The 19525-nt window shown below is 37.8% G+C and overlaps 1 protein-coding gene across 3 annotated transcripts in view; it reads left to right on the top strand.

Annotated features, from left to right (window-relative positions):
* The window catches only part of KCNIP4 (potassium voltage-gated channel interacting protein 4), a 193231-nt gene that overhangs the window by 59437 nt on the left and 114269 nt on the right, over positions 1-19525 (top strand). Inside the window, exon 1 of one of the 3 annotated variants that reach the window (XM_058670261.1) lies at positions 14019-14099. The exons of the other annotated variants lie outside the window; for them this stretch is intronic. Coding sequence (XP_058526244.1) covers positions 14044-14099 — 56 coding nt within the window. The 5' untranslated portion in view covers positions 14019-14043. Of the gene's footprint in view, positions 1-14018; positions 14100-19525 lie in introns of those variants that run through there. 3 annotated transcript variants of the gene reach the window in all.

The raw sequence follows: 19525 nt of genomic DNA on the forward strand, positions 1-19525 counted from the left end.
CTAATCAGAGTATAGGGGAAAAAGTGATTTAATTACAGATCATTTTTTAAGGACTCTCCAATCAAGGATGCAATAAAATTAGATGAGTTTTTACAATTCGGTGAGTTAGGGCAATTTTGCTTTTTTAAAAAAAAAAACAACAATCAAGTTTTGTCTGTTATAACGATGCAGTTATCTTTTACAAAGAGAAATAATACAGAAATTTAACTTTTCTTCTTATGGTGTTTCTTCTTCCCCATTTTTGCTTCAGTTTTTGCAACATATTTTTCAATATGGAAAATTTTCCCCATTTTTGCTTCAACATTTTACTTTTGCTTCACTTTTCTTCTGTAGTCTTAATTATTCCTTTCTTTCTGCCAATTTTCTATTATTTTTAGTGCCTATCATTTGAGCCTTCCCAATTTCTTGACGTGGGTATTACTTGCTGTGAGTTTCCTTCTTCATACTACTATCGCAGTGCATAAGTTTTGATAATATTGTGTTGTCATCAACATTGATTTCTAAGAATTTCTTTGATTTCCCTTTTGATTTCTTGTGTGACCCGTTGTTCACTCAGGAGAATGTTGTTCAGTATCCACATATTTATATGTTTTCTATAATTTCTTAAGTTACAGTCTACTGTTTTATGCCATTGAGGTCAGAAAACATAGGCATAAAGTTTTAAATGTTGTCGAAACCTGTTTAACAGCCTAGCATATCATCTGCCCCAGAGTTTTCATGATGAAACATGCGTGTTCTGTAGCTGTAGGGGCAAATGATCTGTAGATAAAAATTAGACCCGTTTGGTCAATAGTGTAGATTAATTATTGTTTCTTTCCTGGTTTTTCTGGTCTGGTTGATCTAATGATGAAGGTTAGGTGTTAAAATCCATCATTATTGTGTTGCAGCCCGTGCTCTCCCATCTCAGACCATTAATACGTAAGAATCCAGGTGCCCTGGTAGTAGATGCGTGTACACTTACTGTACTCACGTACTTCTGCTGATTTGCTTCTGTAATCATTACATGATCTCCTTCTTTGTCTCTTTTTTTCTGACAACAATGGTAAACCGTTTTTTTTTCATGTTGTCATTTATATGTGTGATTTCCACTGAAAACTATCTGTTTAAACTATCTGTTTAAATCTGTTTTAAACTGTTTAAATCTACTCCCCATTTTATTTATTATTTTTAAGCGTTTGTCTTAAGTCTATTTTACTTAATATGGGATGGTTACTCTTGCATAATTTTTATTTCTGGTAGCATGGAATATCATTGTTCACTTCATTTTGAGTCTCTGCATACTTGTTGGCATGAAATGGTTCTTTTGGTAGCAAATGGTTGGTTTTTGTTTAATCCAGTTGGAGAATTTAGCACAAATATATTCCTGGTAATTGTTCATAAGTCATGTATTAGTTCTGCCATTTTCCATAAAAATTTTAATTGTTTTTGATTCCTTTGCACATCTACAAGATTTTCTACCTTCACATTCTTTCTCAAGATTGACTAACTGCTTCTGTGTACGAAATCCTTATAATTTCTAATGTTGGATAACAATTACTTTCAGTTTCTCTTTGGAAAATATTTATCTCACTTCATCTGTAAATGATCTTCCATGGCTGCAGTATTCTGCCCAGTTTTCCTTTCTTTTGTGTTTTTATGTTTAGGGCTTGGAGTATGTCTCTGGATTCTCTCCTAGTCTGTGGGGTTTCAGATGAGAAACCAGCTGTCAGTCTAATTGGAGATACTCTAAAGCTAGAGTTTCCCTTGGGCACATTTTAGAATCTTTGTTTGTCTACTTTTGAAAGCCTAGCTATAATATGTTATGGTGAAGATCCTTTCTGGTCATGTCTCTTGGGAGTTTTATGTGCTTGCTGTACTTGGATATACATATTTTTCTACAAATTTGGAAAATTTTCTGCTGTTACACCAAATACGACTTCCTAATTTATTCTTTTCACATCTCCAGGAACTCATAAGACACATATCTTGGGTTGTTTCAAAGCATCTCATAAATATTGAACATTGTTTTTGAATTATCTGACTTCTATTTTTTTCCTGTCTGAATAGGATATTTCCAAAGATTTGTCTTCTGGCTTGGTTAGTCTTTATTCTGCTTCACAAAGCCTATAATTAATGTTTTTTCACTGTATTTTTTTGACATATTGAATTCCTCTTTCCTAATGTGTAAGTTTGATTTCTCTAGTTTTCTCTGTCTCCAAGGAGAATTTCCAACACCCCAGGCCAGATCACCTGTCCTCTATCTCCTTGCCTCTGAGACTATTTAGGTTATCTTTGGCTTATCTGAGTTGTTATTTAGAATGATTTTTAAGTTTATTAAACCTTAGATGAATCAAACCCAGATTCCCCAGAGAGCCCAAGATCACCCTTATTATCTAATAATTTTGGCTTCTTAAGAGTAATAATAATAATAATAAAAAAAAAAGAAACAAAAAAACAAAACAAAAAAAAAAAAACAAAATGCCAAAAATGAAAAAAAAAAAAAAAAAAAAAAAAAAAGAGTATGGATGAAATGAATAATTTCTAAAATGAGAAGCAAAGAAAAATATGTTAAGGAACTAGGAATTCACAAAGACTAGTGCAATGCTGCAAAATCTCCTGGAGGAGGAGAGCTGCCTACAGCGAATTTGTACAAAAGCATTATGGAACTGGCTTAGCCAAGACCCAGGAGAACCTGTTTAAAAGTCAATACTTACCTTTCTTCATGGGACAGATAGCTAGAGTGAAATCCTATTGTACATCATGCTTAAAGAAATGGATATTAATGGTCACTCTCTATGTGACAATTCTGTGAACTCATTCTGTTTGACATTCACAACAAAATTCCTGAGGTTGGCATGCTTAATTAGGTTAGAGTTAAACAATGATGCCAGAGTTACACATTAAGTGGCAAAATCAAGTCTGCGATCTTCACCTGCACTATAATGGCATGTCTGATGCCTAAAAAACTTTAAACTGATTACATTTTAAGAAGATCCGTAAATTACAATTATTACCTGTGATGGTGCCCTCTGCTTGTCCCTCCTTTGTAGTGAATTAAAATTCAAAGTCAGAGGTATTCCAGATGACTAAATGTCATGATGTATATGATGCTTTCCAGGATTTAATGTACATACAGATCACCTGAGCATCTTATTAAAATGCAAATTATGAATAAGAAGTTCTTGGATGGACCAAAGATACTGTTCTTTCAACAAGATACTAAAATGAGGCTGATAATTTGCATGTCAGATTTTAAGTGTCAAGAACATAAATAAGAGTAGGCCTGCAAAGGAGACTTAATTCCATAGCTGTTGAACCTTTTCATTTCCTTAAATATTCGCATCTGCAAAACATGGACCCTGCTATCAACCATGCTTATCTCACAGTACTTTCTCTTGATGATAGTATTAGATAGTGCTTTCGAAAAAATGGCATGTGGCACTACAGTTTTGACCATGGAGTTCTAATCACTTTAGTTCAAAGTCACAGACTCGTTCGTCTTCAGCCTCAGATCCATCTTCCCTATTAACATATTTATGAGACCCACTGTCTTAATCTGTTCTGTGGCCTGGGATTATATCAATTTTAAAGAATTTACTCATCCAAAAAATAAAATAGATTCATAATTTTTCCTAACCAGGAAGTCTTTTCTGGAAGATTCATATGAAACTTTGGCCTGAGAGTTTGATTTCTTTTTTTTTTTTTTTTCTGTAAGACTAGGTTGGGTGACTCTGTGTGTTCCTTTTGGTGATCTGACACTGTTAAACAATATTATCTTTTCAGATGGTTAAAGTTTGTTAACAATGATGGGCTCCCTCCTCCAGTCAGTGTCCTCTCTTAGGCTGTCAGGTCCGCCACGTAAGGGCTGGTTCTGCAAGTTCTCAAGGTTCTGCTTACTTAACTCCTGGTCTTCAAGTGACAGGTTTGCTGAGATCTGGTGTTTTAGATCATTCCGATGAAATGCTATGTTTTCATAAACAATGGAAAAACTAACTCATAGAAACCAGCTTCCTTCCCTCCTTTGAAAGTCAACCAACATTGATTCATACATTTTTTTTATTTATAATCTTACTTCGTTGATTAGCAGTACAAAGGGTCAAGGGCTACAGGAAAGTGGGTAATACCATTGTTTGCACACTAATATCATTTTTTCCCTGTATCTAGGGTCAGGGGCGAAACAAAGGGAGAAGTCCTACCCAACCTCCCACCCAGCCTCCCACCCATCCCTGATCCCCGATGTGAGGCATACTCCAAGGGTCCTGCTCAAGCAGTTTTGATAGTTCAATGATTCTGAATTGCTGCCAATCTCACTGTTTCAATCAAGATGAAATTGATGCATACATTTAACAAATTTGTATTTAACAGTCAATGCAAATTGATCAATCAAGACATATGCATAATGCTAGAGAACAAAGATTGATGAAGCAAAGGCAGTATATTGGGTATCTATAATACTCCAACAGACTAGGTTCATATTCAGTAACTCTGTTCTCTGAAACATTGCTTGGTATAGGGATAGCATTCTTAGGTAGCTTGTAAGTGATAGCATTGAAAATATGCCTTTCACTTTGTGTAATGATAGCACATTTCTAAATAATGGTTTCTGTTTTCTTATGCTACTCTTAATACCCTTTCATAGAGCTCTGAAAGAATAAGAGCACCTGGGAGCTGCAATTCAGTATAGCAAGTTTTGAATGACAGAGGTAGGCACAGACTCAGCCTCTGGAGTCAGGGTCTTTCTTCTAAATTATTAGCGTCTGGTGCCTAAGATGTTCCCCTTACCAGGAAAGAACATCAGTGAGCACTTGAGGAGTCATAAGGATCAACAGACATTTGTAGAATTGAATTGAGTGATGTTGGGATTTTCAGGATCAAAAGTTTCATCTCACTCTGTTTAGGAAGATGCCAATAGTGAAATATAGGGGGATTAAGTAGCATTTGAAAAATATGCTCTGAAAGACCTCAGATAGTATCCTAATGGATTTTTCCATAAGGTTGACAAGAATGGCCAGTTTGTTCACAAACTGTAAGAGAGATGATCTTCAAGATGGAATTTCAACAGCTGTTGCTTGCTTCAATCCACCAGCTTTGAAGTAATGAAAGCCTTGACAATTACAAAAAAAAATGTATGTATCTCATTATTTTCAAGTTTGTACATAGTGTGAGACTTTATCATATTGTACTATTTCAAATTTGCATAGAAAACATGATTTTGCTTTATGTAATTCAACAGATTTCTCTTAGGTAATATTTTAATCTGATCAAATAGTAATAAGAAGATATCAGAAAACATCTATTACCTTCTCATACCATTACTTTTTCTCCATCAGGACATAACCAACCTCTCAGCTGCTATGATGAATTTTTAATATATTTTTCCAGGCTTAGTTGGTAATAAATAAAAATGTTGAGTATCAGGTAGAGCTGCCAGTTTTCAAGGACAGTGTTTTACATTGTGTGCCAGCCAAAGTATTAGTTACTAAAAATTAAACTAACAGGAAAAGTTACTCATATGCACCTGAAGGAGATTGACTCACTGTCCTTGGTGTTTCTGTTGTGCTGTTATAGAATTTAGGATTAAAGTATTAGCCATGGTTCTACCAGGCTGTTAAATGGATATGACTGATATTCATGTTGATATAATTTGTGGCTTCCACTTGCACCTTAACATGTACAGTTAACAATATTTTAACCAATAAGTATTCATCATTTCAGCACATTCAGTGAGCTGAGAACATGCCTTTGTGTTATCTTCTGACTGAAGAAACTACAGGCAAACATGTTTCTGTATTAAGAGGTAGAACATAAATTTGACTGCTTAGCTGTTTGCAGATGGTTTGTAGGACCATTTATCTAAACTCTAAAGCATTTAGAAAAAGTACAAAACAGGAAATATAAACAGTTTGTGAAATTGTTGTAAAAATGAGTGAGAACGTATGTAAAATCCCTAGAATCCTGCCTAGCCTATAACAGGTTCAAAATGATTGGCCCATGGAGTACCTGTCCCATATACAAATCAGTGAACAGCAAGCCTATTTCTGCAGATTAACCTTGTAGATTTAACCTTTGGGGGGAAGGAGTCAGGTGTCTGTGGAAGACACCTAAATGCTAGATATAACATAGCAAAGCTACAAAACATTCTTGCTGTGAAGGAACTTGCCATATATTAGAAATAGGCAACTAATCATCAGGCGACTAAGTAACAATGTAGATTAATATTTGCAGGTACTGTGGACAAATCTTTGAGAAGACATAGTTTATGATAATTTTCCAAATTAATTACTTTGAGTTACCTCCTCATATTTCAGTGGTATTTCAGGCTAAACAGGAAGTCATATGGTTAAATACATTGCTTTGCTAGGGGTGTATGTGTGTGTGTGTGCGCCTGCATAATGGGTGGAAAGGGGATTAAGCTTAAGGAGAGAAGAAGAAAGTAGAGAAGGAGTGAGGTAGGGAGAGAAAGAGATTCAAAGAAATGTAGATTCAAAGAAATGTGTCCTCTTGTTCTGCAGGGTTGTAATCCAAGATCGAGGTGTCGGTAGATTTACTGTGTCCTGAGAATTCTCTTCTTGGGTTTAGGTGGCTGTCTACTTTTTGTGTCCAACTATGGTATCTTCTTCATGCCTATGTCTCATCATCTTATGTGGACAACAGTCCTATGAGGCTAGGATCACACACTCGTTTTCATGTGTCATCTTCTTAAAGATTTTGGGCTTTACTGTGAGATTTTATGCTAATTGATTTCAATACATAGCTTTAAATCATGTGGCAAAAAGAATGAGGACTGATTATGCAATGGCCACACTTTTTAAGCAAAGTGGTCATGAAAGGCCTCATTGAGATGTTGACTTCAGAGACCTGAGGGAAGCATGGCATGATCCCAAAGTGGTTCAGATAAAAATTTGGGCATAGGGACCAGCAAGTTGACAAGACACAATAGGAGAATAAAATAGAGGATAACACCAAAAGATGATGTAGGGGGATTCCACCCTCTTTGGAAGCTACTCCAGGAAATCTGGCTATTAGTCTCAGAGAGATGGCAGGTTGTCTGATATTCAAAAAATATGCATTTTTATTCATAGTAACAAATACTGGAAGATTCGTACTTCCAATTTAGTTGCTTGTGGTTGTTTAGCCACAACTGATATCAATCCTAGACATGTGGGATATGGCACATGCCAAGTTTCCACAGAAAGACATCAAAACCCTGACTCTGTCTATCAGGAATCAGTTCAAAAAACCCAAATAACATCTTACTAGCCTCCCCCCCGAAAAAAAGGGAAGATTCTGAAGTTTGACTTTGCACTTGACTCATTCTGTAATATCAAGGAGAAGGACTGCTGTCATATTTGAAGTGTTCCTTTTTACTTTGAGTTCTGAGCCATAAGCACATTTCTGCCATCGTCCGCTGGGTAAGGAAGAACACTTCTTCAGTCAGGAACTGTGTATGTGTAACCTCATTTGATCCCTCACCTCCACAGGAGACAGCAAAGGCTGGCATTATCATTACTCTCCTGATACAGGTGAGATCAAAGAGGCTCAGAGACGTTAAATTACTTTGCCAGGTAAATCCTTACAAACACAAAGTGGCAAAGCTTAGATCAAAACTAGTTCTGACTCCAAAGCTCCAAAATTTCTCATTGTATTTGCTACATTGAACACACTCACATACTTTTCTCTTTATTACATCTTTCCTATTAGTTTCAGCGTTTTCAAAATGAAGATTCACCATTTACATGGTTTACATTAATCTAGGAGAACAGGCAACACATTTTTTAAAGATATGCATATTTGTTGAAAAGACAGAGTGAAAGATGGAGGTGAGAGGCACTGAGGTGGGGAGTGGGTAATGATCAGTTATCCACGGTTCCTTCCCCAAAAGGCTGCAAAAGCCAGGGTGGGGCAGGTCCAATTCCAGGAGCCAGGAACCCCATCCACGTCTCCCAAACACATGGCAGGGACTCAAGTACTTGAGCCATCATATGCTGTTTCTCAGGGTATTAGCACAAGAATCAGCATGTTTATGAAAATTAAAAGGGTATGCCAACAGAACTATCATAAATGTGGCACTATCTTGGAAAAAAACAGGGCTCATAACTCTTTATAGGGAACTCCAGATAATTTCCAAATTCCCACATAAAGGATAAACTAATTTTTTTTCCAGAGAGTGAATCACTTTTATTTACATCAGGATGTGTACAAAAGGATCCATAGGCAAGCTTTTTGGGGAGCAAACTCAGTTTGTCCAATGGATGAAACAGAAGTTATCCAGTAATGCTATCATCCAGATTCCAGCTGGGAAATGCACTCTGTTGACCTGGAAACCACCAGGTCAACGGGTCTAAGAATTTCCTCCCAAGGGAAGTATAAACTAATTTAAGCATAGTTTTTGGCAACTTATTCACAGAGCCAAAAGACAATTGGACTTCAATATCCTTATTAACAGATTTCAAAGAAAGGTGGGTATTTGGTACCCATGTAACCCTCTGGTTAACAGCTCATTTAAGATGCCTATGTCTCATTTCTTAGTCTTTGGAGTCAATGCCTAGCTCAAGTCCCTGATACCAACTTTCTGCTAGCACAGACCCTGGGTGACAGTGGTGGTGGTTAAAGTAATTCAGTTCCTGCCAACCCACATGGGAAACCTGGACTGTTTGTGGTCTTTAGTTTCAGTCGTTGCCCAGCCCCAATCATTGTGAGCTTTTGGAGAATAAACCAGGTTAGGGGATTTCTCACTCCCTCTCCCTCTGAGATTAAGAAACAGATGAAATTGGAAATAAACTTCCTATTTTTCTGTGTCGTTACTCTGTTAGAAAATTCTCGCTACTCCTGTTGATACATCCAGGCAGTAACATGAGCTTTAACAAGAATTATAGTACAACTTAGACATCAGAATCTGAACATTGGAACTGCTCCCTATTCCAAAACCTTGGATTGTCATCATATACTCAGACTGTTTAGGATTTGGGGCATTTCAGATTCAGATTTTTGAATTAGGGATAGTCCACTGTTAAGACCTATACTCCTAGTCTAAAATCTGAAATTTTGTTAATGTAAGGCACTTCCTGTCATAAGTATTTCGGGAGAGGTATAGTAAATCTGGGCTTGATTTGAAAAGCTTTGTAACTGTGACATTGGATGTTTGCCAATATTTGTCTAAAATAATTTATCATAGTTAATCTGTGCTCAAATGATTCAAACTGTAGGTAAATGTTTCAGGAAGATCACAGCTGAAGGTCTGATGAGATTAGATCTTGATTGAGGAGGGAACTGGGTCAAAGGTGATGGGAGAGGCAGTGGCAATAGAGAAGGGAGAAATACAGAAAAGGAATCGGATACCAGAGGGACAGAGACAAGATGGAAACAGGTGGGTAGAGATCAAGAGAAAGAGCTAGAGGAAATGAAGACGAGGGCAAGAGAGGCAGGGAGAAAATCTTCAAGTCTGACAGCTCCTTTTATGAGAACCTGGATGCTAAAAGCAGCAGCTCTAAGCACAATCAAGTTTATTATAGTTACATTTAGATTCCAAAGATTATTTGCAGTAAATTTAAGCACATTTTGCCTGCTTTCTTTTAACTTAACTAATAGAGGAGGTCATTATTTCACAACTGGTAAAACACTAAATGGGTTAATTAGAAATTTAGTATTCTATCTCCGTATCTCATAAAATGACAATTAGAAACAGGTATTTCCTGTCAAATTGAGTTGAGTACTTTCATCCATTATAAGTTGGCAAACTTGGAGCTATCTACAGATTCAAAAATAGTACGATTTTCAAGAAAGTCTTACCAAGGATTATCACCCAAATTATCTGGGGGGTCTTATATTTTCAAGAACGAATTTTGAAGGAAATAATTATAAACTCTGTGTGTGTGTGTGAGCGTGAGTGTGAGCGTGTGCTCACACACATGCTGGGGAAATGGTATCTGTATATGAGCTGCAAGTCCATGGAGAATACGGACACTTACTGATGAGGCACTTGTCTGCTGAAACATCATTAGCCATTTTCTTCTACCAGATAACTACACGTTTAGACTCTAGGAAGAAAAACATGGTCTATGATTCAAAAGCACAAGATGGAAAATGAAGAGGTTTGTGAATTACGGAGAAGGAGCCTGTATTTCTGGGCAGAGCTGTGGGAAAAGCAAGTTTTGCTCTCAGCAAACTGCAGAGGGGAAAGATCAGCATAATTCTCAGTTATGCTGAATTACCACTCCTGTTATCATCAGTGCTTGCTGAATTCCTCATTCATGGCCTGTGATTCAGCATTGCAGCTTAGCATTGACCTGGGATCATACTTCTTGTAAAACAGAAAAACAGCCAGGAAAAAAATGATCACTTGCATATGCTGCTGTTGAGCTCTACAGGGGTAGGAAAATGGAATGATCAAGATGATGGGACTTTCTCATTGATTCCAGAAATTATACAATGAGACAGTCTCATTCAGTCAGTTTTCTTGGTTCCAGTGGCCTAAGTGTTTGCTGACTCACTTTATTCATTTCTCTGTCATTTTTAATATACTGTTGTAATAGTTTGACCACTAGATGCAAGTAAAATGCAGTAGATTTAATTTTAAATTCCAAGACAATAAATCTGTGAAACGATCATTAGAATATGTAGTTTATATAGCCTATCAATTTTACATTGGGAGGTGGCAGTAAAACATTAACTTAGTAAATTAATAAGGTGATATTCATCACTCAGTATGTTAGTACTTCAAACACATAATGCATCATGATGATTGCTAATAAAATAAATGAAGATACCTTTTCATCCATTATTCCTCAAATGGAGTCTTCCATGGCCACGACAAGTAAAATCGTAAGTTTTCCCCACGTTGTGGCCCTTACAAAGTTCTCAAGGCCCCATCTCCAAATTCTATATTACATACCTTACATTTTTCTACATATTTTTCTTTATATTTTTGTGACAACTACAAGGTCAGTTGCATAGCAATTTTTGGCTTATGGGATATAGTATTCGTAGCATCTGGGATGCAGGAATGAGTTCCTTGAACAAGGAATGGAATACTTTGCTCAAGGAGTTAAATATTTAGTTAGAGAATCCAATAAAGCATGCAAGGTAGTCGGTGTTGTAAAAGACATATAAATGGATCCTTGAGTGGGTGAGCTTTCCTGAGTGACCAATTTGTTACAGTATATAAAATACAACATAAGGTAATGAAGCTATGGAGGGGTGCCTAGAGTCTTAAAGTTAAGGTCCTACACAATAAGTTGTTTTGCCACATGGCTCACCTTCACCATCAGTTTTCTTTTACTGTTATTGGCTAGGGATGGAGTCCCACTGCTGAGATCCATCAGGGTCCTACCTAACACGGCTGTCTCCACACACAGCTGCCTCATACACTCTGAGTAGTTTTACCAAAGTGTTAATGTATTTATTAGGCATATGCATAACTGTAAGTTATGATATCATTTTATAAGATTGTAGAGTCTGACTTCATGTTTTCAATAGAAAATGATCGAACATTTTAGAGATTAGGCATTGTGCAAAGTAATGCAAACTTTGTCTGAGTTGATATGTTTGGGTGTGACTTTTCATGCTTTTCATATTTTTTCTACTCTTCCCACTTCTGTTTCTGTTTCATGATTCTTTCAGGTTAATGAGTTTAGCTATTCCATTTTAGTTCCTTTATTTCTATTAGGAATATACCTCTTTGCATTATTTTAATTTATTTCCTCAACAACTAGAGACTGTAATATGCTTAATTCAAGTACAGACAATTTAGAGCTGATGCTGTGCTTCTTTCAGTAAAACGAAACAAGTAATTTCAACTCATACTTCTCTAACCTTGAGCTTGTTTTATCACATTTTCCATCTGTAACTAATATCTTTGTTTTAAGTAAACGGGGGACTAAAATGAATAATATTTTGTATTCCTGAGCACCTTTGTTGTCTCATGTTTTTTATCCTTACTTGTTGATTCAGCTTTCCAGATCTTATGATTTCTCCTCAACCAGAAATTTCTTCACCATTATGTGTAATGTGTATGAATTATCACAACTTCTGTTTATCTGAAAATCCCTTTAATGTTTCACTTTCATTCTTAAGCAGCTATTTTTATGTACTATGCTATAGAATTACAAGTTGATAGCCCATTAACCTAAGATTTTAACCTAAGAACTTTAAATAATCAGATGGCTTTATTGCTTTACTGTTTCTTATAAGAAAACATGTTCATATTATCACACTCAGAAATGCATGCAGATTTTTTATATTAAGATTTTTCTTCTTTTTGGTTTTTAGCAGTTTATGATGTGACTCTTCTCGTATTTATCTTTTTAAAAAATATACTTATTTTATTGGAAAGATCTACAGAGATTAGGAGAGACAGAAAGATTTTTTGTCCACTGGTTCACTCCCCAGTCGGTGAAAACAAGCAGAGCTGAGCTGATCAGGATCTTTTGTGAACTGCTGACCAAACAGGGAACAGCCTGCACTATGGAGTTGGGAACTGAAAGGGAACTGAAAGCAAAGCAGCAGACTGTCAGCTTGGAGAGCTACAGCAAACCAGTAACACCCCGGACAAGTCTGCAAAGGAGAAGCTATTTGAGTGGTTATGTCCTAAATGTGTAAAGGAAGAAGCAAAGAGGGTCAATTGCAGATGAATTTGACTTGAGGTGATTTCACATGGACACTCATCCAGGAAGTGCCACTGGACTGCTTTAGATATCCAAAGGGGATTTATTCAATCACTTGTCAGAAGCTCTCGTTGACTCTCCATCCCCAGGAGGAAGTATTATTAGCTTAGGCAAAGGCAAGAACCGTAGTGTGGTCAGTGGTTGGCAATCCAAGCAGTAGGGAGGCATGGCTGGAAATGCAGTCCTGAGGCAGAGCCAGATCATGCAAGGTCTTGGGGTCCTTGACAAAAGATCCTTGTTTTTGTTTTGTTCTCCCCAAAGAACAAACGAAGTTTTAGAGGATGCTTCAGTAAGACAGTGATTTATGGATTTACAGATTAATGTCACCTTCCCACGCAAATGTTTTGGCCAATAGATAACATGATTCTGGCATAACTATTCCAAGTGGAAATAGATCAATAGTCTTGTGGTCAGGACTTCTTAGAATTCTAAAGTGAGAATTATACGATGGAAAAAGAACAAGCAATAATTTTTCCCAGGTCTGTGTTCTAACTTAACCTCAACCTACATTTTCCCTCTGACTCTGGCTTTATCTTGGACACCTTCGGAATGAACCGGGGGAGATATTTATTGGCATACATGTTCAGGCCGCTGAGCACTCTCAGGGGGTAAGCCATTGCCTTCCTGACCCAAAGTTCTTTCTGGCATTTGCTAGTTTGCTTGTCCTGTTCCTGTTGATTCTCCTAGAATCCTCTCCAGCTGTCTGCAGTCACAGGTACTTCTCTCTGTTCCTAGATGAACATTTGACCAACACTCATCACTTCCTTTGGAATTACTGTGCTGAATAAGTCCCATTCATTTATGTTCACACTTGAAAAAGTGAGACCATCACATCTCTGGGCATGTCGGCACATGCTACCAAAGGTACATATCAAGGGCATAGACTGTCTCACGTTCAGGAAAGGCAACTGTACTCACCGCTAACTGTGGTGCGGATAAGTTATGCAGACCACCTTCTCCTTATAATCAAAGATAGAAAGCACTGAAAACAGAAAATTATGCAGACCCTCAAGGCTGTCATGAATATTGAAATTTCATTCTAATGAACTCCTTTGATTATACTTATTTTATTTCTGATCTAACACCAGAAACAAACCACCCACCGAATTTCACTTATGCAATTAGGGATATCTTTTGGCGATTCCTTTTTCATGTACTAATGATTTCTTAGTTTTAAAACAAAACCTAAATAAGGAGAAAATCCTGAGAAAAGAATTGCTTCCCCTCCCTGGGTCCCTGATCCCTGCCTGATTGCCTGAGCCACGGCTGCACCCCCGCCCTGCCTGCCTGTGAGAATGCTGTGGGCAGCCTGGTTCTCTCTGCATTAACAGCCTTCATCGCGTATCTTCTAGGTTTCCTGTACGCTCAGAACAGCACCAAGCGCAGCATTAAAGAGCGGCTCATGAAGCTCTTGCCCTGTTCAGCTGCCAAAACTTCGTCTCCTGCTATTCAAAGCAAGTTTGGTTTGGTTCTGTTTTTCTGCCCTCAAACTGTTGATGGGTTTTTGTTTGGGTCCGAGTGCATTGCTGTTCTCTGCTTCTGAAAAGTAGCCATATATGTGTACTACAAAAAGAAAAAAACACACACACCAAACCTGTGGGTGCACTCCTCTTGATCTAATGGCCTAGGAGCGCCGCTGTGCTGTGCAGTCGGGAAGTGTTTCTCATCTGGCGCACTGACAGTGTCAGAATTCTGCATTACAACATGCGAGTGTCCCTATTGCTCCTGTGGGAGAGGGACTGGACTCAAGTAACTCTTGGGATTTCTGCTGTTGATGTTGTTAGCAAACAGCTGGATGCACTACTACCTAGTATGCTTGCTGATTCTCATGAACTAGATGTGCAGTTTAGAGACTGCCAAACTCCTGAAATACCACTAGGTTAGGAACATAAATACTTTGCTGTATGAATTATTTAAAACATATGTGACTCCTCTTCTTGGCAGACGCTAACCAGGTTTGACTCATGGTTCCCTAAAAAAGCATAACTGATATTTCTGCTTGCATATGCATGTGTGCATACACATATATATGTGAGAAGATTTAATCAGAGAAATTAGCTCGTGCAATTGAAGGGGTTGTCATGGCTGAAATTCACAAGGCACACTGGCAGGCTGAAAACTAAGGCAGGATCTGTTGCTACAAACTTGATTTATAGCTTTTTAATCAAGTAAGACTGTTTTGGCTGGCATTCTTCATCTGATTAAATGAATCCCACCCACCCAACCCACAACAGTCACTTTACTTAATATTCGTTCATTGCAGACTTGATCTCACCTGCAATGTGCCTGCCCAGCAATGCTCACACCAGTTTGTGATTAGCCAGTGCTACTATGGGTTAACCAAATGGACATATAATTATCACACTCTCATTTTCCTCTCCAATTTTGGAAAATAGAAGACATTTTCATGGGAAGTTGATTTATTTTGTAAATACGTTTTATATAACCCATAATGTACAGTTGCAAGTATTCTCTAGGTACCAATGTACCTTCATACACAAACTACCCAGCATCAGAAGGTGATGTCCGGATGGGGAGGGCGTGAACTGCTACAAAGCTAGGGGAGTCATTTCAAAGAATGAGGTGCTATTCCACATTTCCACCTGTATGGATTTTTGCCAATCTATTTTGTAGGAACACATGGATTCAGTTAGCACTTTAAAAAGCGACTTCCCTAAAATTCTTCTCATTTCTGTAACACAAATGGAGAAAATATGGGAAGAATTTGAAATAAACCTAATATATCCAGAGAAGATTCTCAGAATAGGATAGCAATTTGTTTCACTGGCACCAGCCAATAGTTGTATATCATAATCCTAAGATTTAATTAATTATTCATTCAACAAAACTTATAATATGCCAGTTCCTGTGCCTTTTGCTGGAGATTAAGCAATAAATAAAACACATCAAAACAAGTCCTGTTCTTTTAGAGTTTACACCGAAATCTGGGAGTGGGAGAGCAGAACAGGCGACTTCATTTAGTAATTATCCCATGTATAAAAATGTTACAATGATTGAGGGAAAAGGCCTTTAGATTTTTCTTTTATTACATCCATATGCACATTGTTTGATGAATGAAAAATAACGCACCATTGGCTTCCTGGAAGACCTTAATCCAGAACCAAGCCCAAGCTCTAACACTACACAGGCAGCTTTATTGCCACTGTTTGTCAGTGAATGCTGGTTATTAGAATCATTGGTTCTCTCTTTTGGGGTTGAGATAAGCATCTCTAAATGGGAAAAAATGCAGTCGTGTATACTTGTTGACAAGAGAAATATGACACAGGAATATTTTGATTTAGTGAAGAAGTTGGCTGTCATGTGCTGCTCTGTTTTTGTGCACTAACATCTCATGGTGTCATAGCCCAGTGATGTGTGTGGGGAATGTAATACAGCTGTCAGCTAGGTGAGAAGACAGTCTTTCTTCAAAACATCAAAAAAACTGCTACCTTAACAAAAAAAATACTAACATTGTTCTACAAATATGAGATTTCTTATAGAAATATCTGATACTGAGTCCATGATAAACTTCCTGTGATTTGTGGAGTCCAGGGGCTCTACCAGGGTTTTGGTTACCTTTTCGCCTCTGTTACTAGATGCACAACATAAACTTTTATAAAGGCTCATGGTTTGGGAAGCTCACAATTCTTCATAGAGAGGGCCCCACCTGTTTACATCATGGCTGTAGGAGAGAAAGTGGTGTTCACTTGGCAACCAGGAAGAGGGGACTGCTTTGATCCTCTATGCTCTATGGTCTCTCCCTATATGACTTGATCATGATACCTCCACGTAACAATCTAGTCTGGTCTAGTTACTTCATAAAAGCTCTACCATTGTAGGAATAAGTTTCTACATTAATCCAGTAACTATTGGTATAAATCATTAACTATTCAGGGTTTTAGGGATCAAGGCTTTAACAAAAGTGACTTAGGAATTTACCCAAACTAATATCCAAGCCATAACACTACACTACCCATATTAATGCTATTATTACACTTGCCAGGTGTCTGTCTTAGATATTTGTCTGTATCTGGGTCATAAACAGTTAGGAAAAGGACTGAAAGATTTTTAAGAGGACAAGGAATGAGAGGTAGATGAGGGAAATCAGATACCAGAGTGATAAAGAAGCCTAGACCACTAGGGCAAAGATCCGACACTGCATGCTTCGACCCTGGGCTGTAGGGTGTGCCCCGGGGAGTCATAACAATCAGCAGCATCATTCTAATTCTACAGGACCTTTATGGTGACTCAAACTTTTTCCACCAAATCTCATTCCAAGGCTAAGGGACTGAAAGTATTAAAGATGCATCATACTTATGCTAAGTGTCATTCTTCTCCAGAATTATGGAAAAACTTCATTCTTTAAGGAAGGAATGTAAGCTTTGCCAGCAATATGAATATAAAAAATAAAAGTAGACAGCACTCGTTACTAAACTATGGAGTGCTTAGTGTTTCCTAATTCAGAGAACCTTCTAGTTTGATGGTAACATGGGAAGATTTATCTGTATCTGGTCCTCAGAGTGCCTTGACCATCACCTGGGAGCTGTATTCTCCTTCACAAGCCAGCCACTGGGTGGCTGTCTGCTGTAATGTGCGTTCTTTTTCACACTAACCTTAAGCTTCTAGTCCCATCTTTGGGAGCAAGGTATAGAGAACCGACTGCTGCTTCCCCAGGACAGTCTTCCTCCCCTCAACCTCCTTTACTCTCTACTGTTCCTCCTCCATCCCTCTTTTTCTCCTCTTCCTCACTACCTCTGAAAACTACAAAAGGTAAATAATTTGCTCAAAAGCATGGAGTCTGTAGAAGAAAATCTGGAATAACCTTACAATCAATCCAGCTTTTTCCAGTACTGAAAAATCTGTGATTCAGCATGAAGGCCTAGGAAGAAAAGAACAGCTCATATAAAAGTGAGGCAATGGAGAATTGTGAAGGAACTATTTGCAGAGGTGCAGGCAGTATTTCTAAAGCCAAAAAAGCTAGTGCAGCACCCTATGCATCCCATTGAAGTTATTTCTAGATTCATGATTACCCACGTGTGGAGACAGCTGTAGCTGCAACTGTGAAAGCAGGCTTTCATAGTGAGTCTGACCTTTGGAAGACCAATGCAGTTGCTGCATTAACCCACCAAGGAAGAAATCCATAGAATAAAGACCATAACCTTTGTCTTCCCTCCCCCCATTCTGTGATCTCCTCTTGGTACTTCCCATTGGCCAGATCCAGTGAGAGACCTAGAAGGAGTCTCAATAATGTGATCCAAAAAAGTCAGCTTAGCAGTTTTAGAGTCACCTTTAACTAAATGGCAAGGGAGTCAGGAGGCTAACTGAAGAAGTTCCCCAACTTTGTACCTCCCTGGGACCCTGACGTTGGGATTCACTGAACTAGTGACAGTTCAGAATCAGTATGCTGTTGCTCCTTTTGAATTGTCAGTTTCCTGTAGTGCTGACAAATGGTTCAAAAATGCATATTGATATCAAGCAGCTATTTATAAGATTAAGGAATTGAACTGCCTGCTTCATGCATGGCTTAGCATCAAGAAATTTCTAGTCTTCCCCCACCCTGCCCACTGAGCACAAATACTACCAAGACTATGTTTCTGTCTCTTCACTAAGTAACTCATTCACTCCATCTTTCTGCATTTCAGTTCTTCCTACTAAATGGTAAAGTAATTATTGTCTCTCTTTATTCAAACTATATCATGGTGACAAGAAGCTTACTTAATAGATAATGATCAGGGGTACAGCAAGAGTGTTACACACTTAACTCCATGCATGTTTACACCTGTGTACATTTTTACTTAAATTTGATTCATCATAACATCTACACAAGACTGTCTCAGTGCCCTCATTTAATGAAAATAATTGATTCACTAAATTACAGCTTCATTTCTGGAATTACTGTGGGCAACTTGAGCAGATATTGCAGAGCAGATTTGCCAAGGTGACTGAGACAAGGTTACCCATAACTCATAAGCCAGCGCAGGCTCATTGCCATGCATAATTACAATACATAATTTCCCAACTGCACTAAATATTTTTACTTTCGTATATCACATAACTGTTCAGTGTGTTTGTTTTTCCTGGTAGCATATTGATCATGGAAAGTTTTAGATGTCTCTTGGCACAGAAGCCATTAGCATTTGGCTGTGGGTGGATATGTTTGTGAAAAGTGGCTTGAACTGCCAATGTGTTGCCAATTAAAAACACAACAGTAACCGCCAGGAATTTTTTCTTAAAGTCACTTAACATTCCAACAATTAATTAATGTCATGTTAACTGCTTGGTGAATTTACTGAAAGTTCTGACCTAGGCATAAAACCAAGAAAATTTTGGGAGGATCAGATGCATAACTGGTGAAGGTTTATAAACTTAATTTTAAATTATATTTATTTTAAAGACTTTGAAAGACTAGGTTAGAGATCAAGATCTTGCATGAGTTGGTTCATCCCCCAGATGCCGGCTGTGAGAGAGCCTGCCTGAAGCCAAGAGCCTGGTTCAACAACCACGTCTCCCATCTCAGAGTAGAGACCCAAGGGGTGAGCTACTCTGCTGCTTTCACAGCAGCATTAATAGGAAACTGGATGAGAAATTGAACAGCTGGGATGCATTCTCATTCATATGGGATACTAGTGTCAAAAGAAACAGCTCAATCAGAAACAAAGATTCATCATTTTCATTGCATGTGAGCTCAACATTGCTGTATCAGAATTCTCCAATACTGTTTTTATTTATTAGGCATCCGGTACTTGCTCTGTGCTTGCACAGTTTAACTTCTTTTATCCTAACTCATTATATCCAAAAAATTCTTCTTGTGATAGAAACACTGTTATGCCCATTCTACATGACAGGGAATGAAGACACGAGAATCTCATTGGTTTGATAGAATC

This window comes from Ochotona princeps, chromosome 11, assembly GCF_030435755.1.
Source record: "Ochotona princeps isolate mOchPri1 chromosome 11, mOchPri1.hap1, whole genome shotgun sequence".
NCBI lineage: Eukaryota > Metazoa > Chordata > Mammalia > Lagomorpha > Ochotonidae > Ochotona > Ochotona princeps.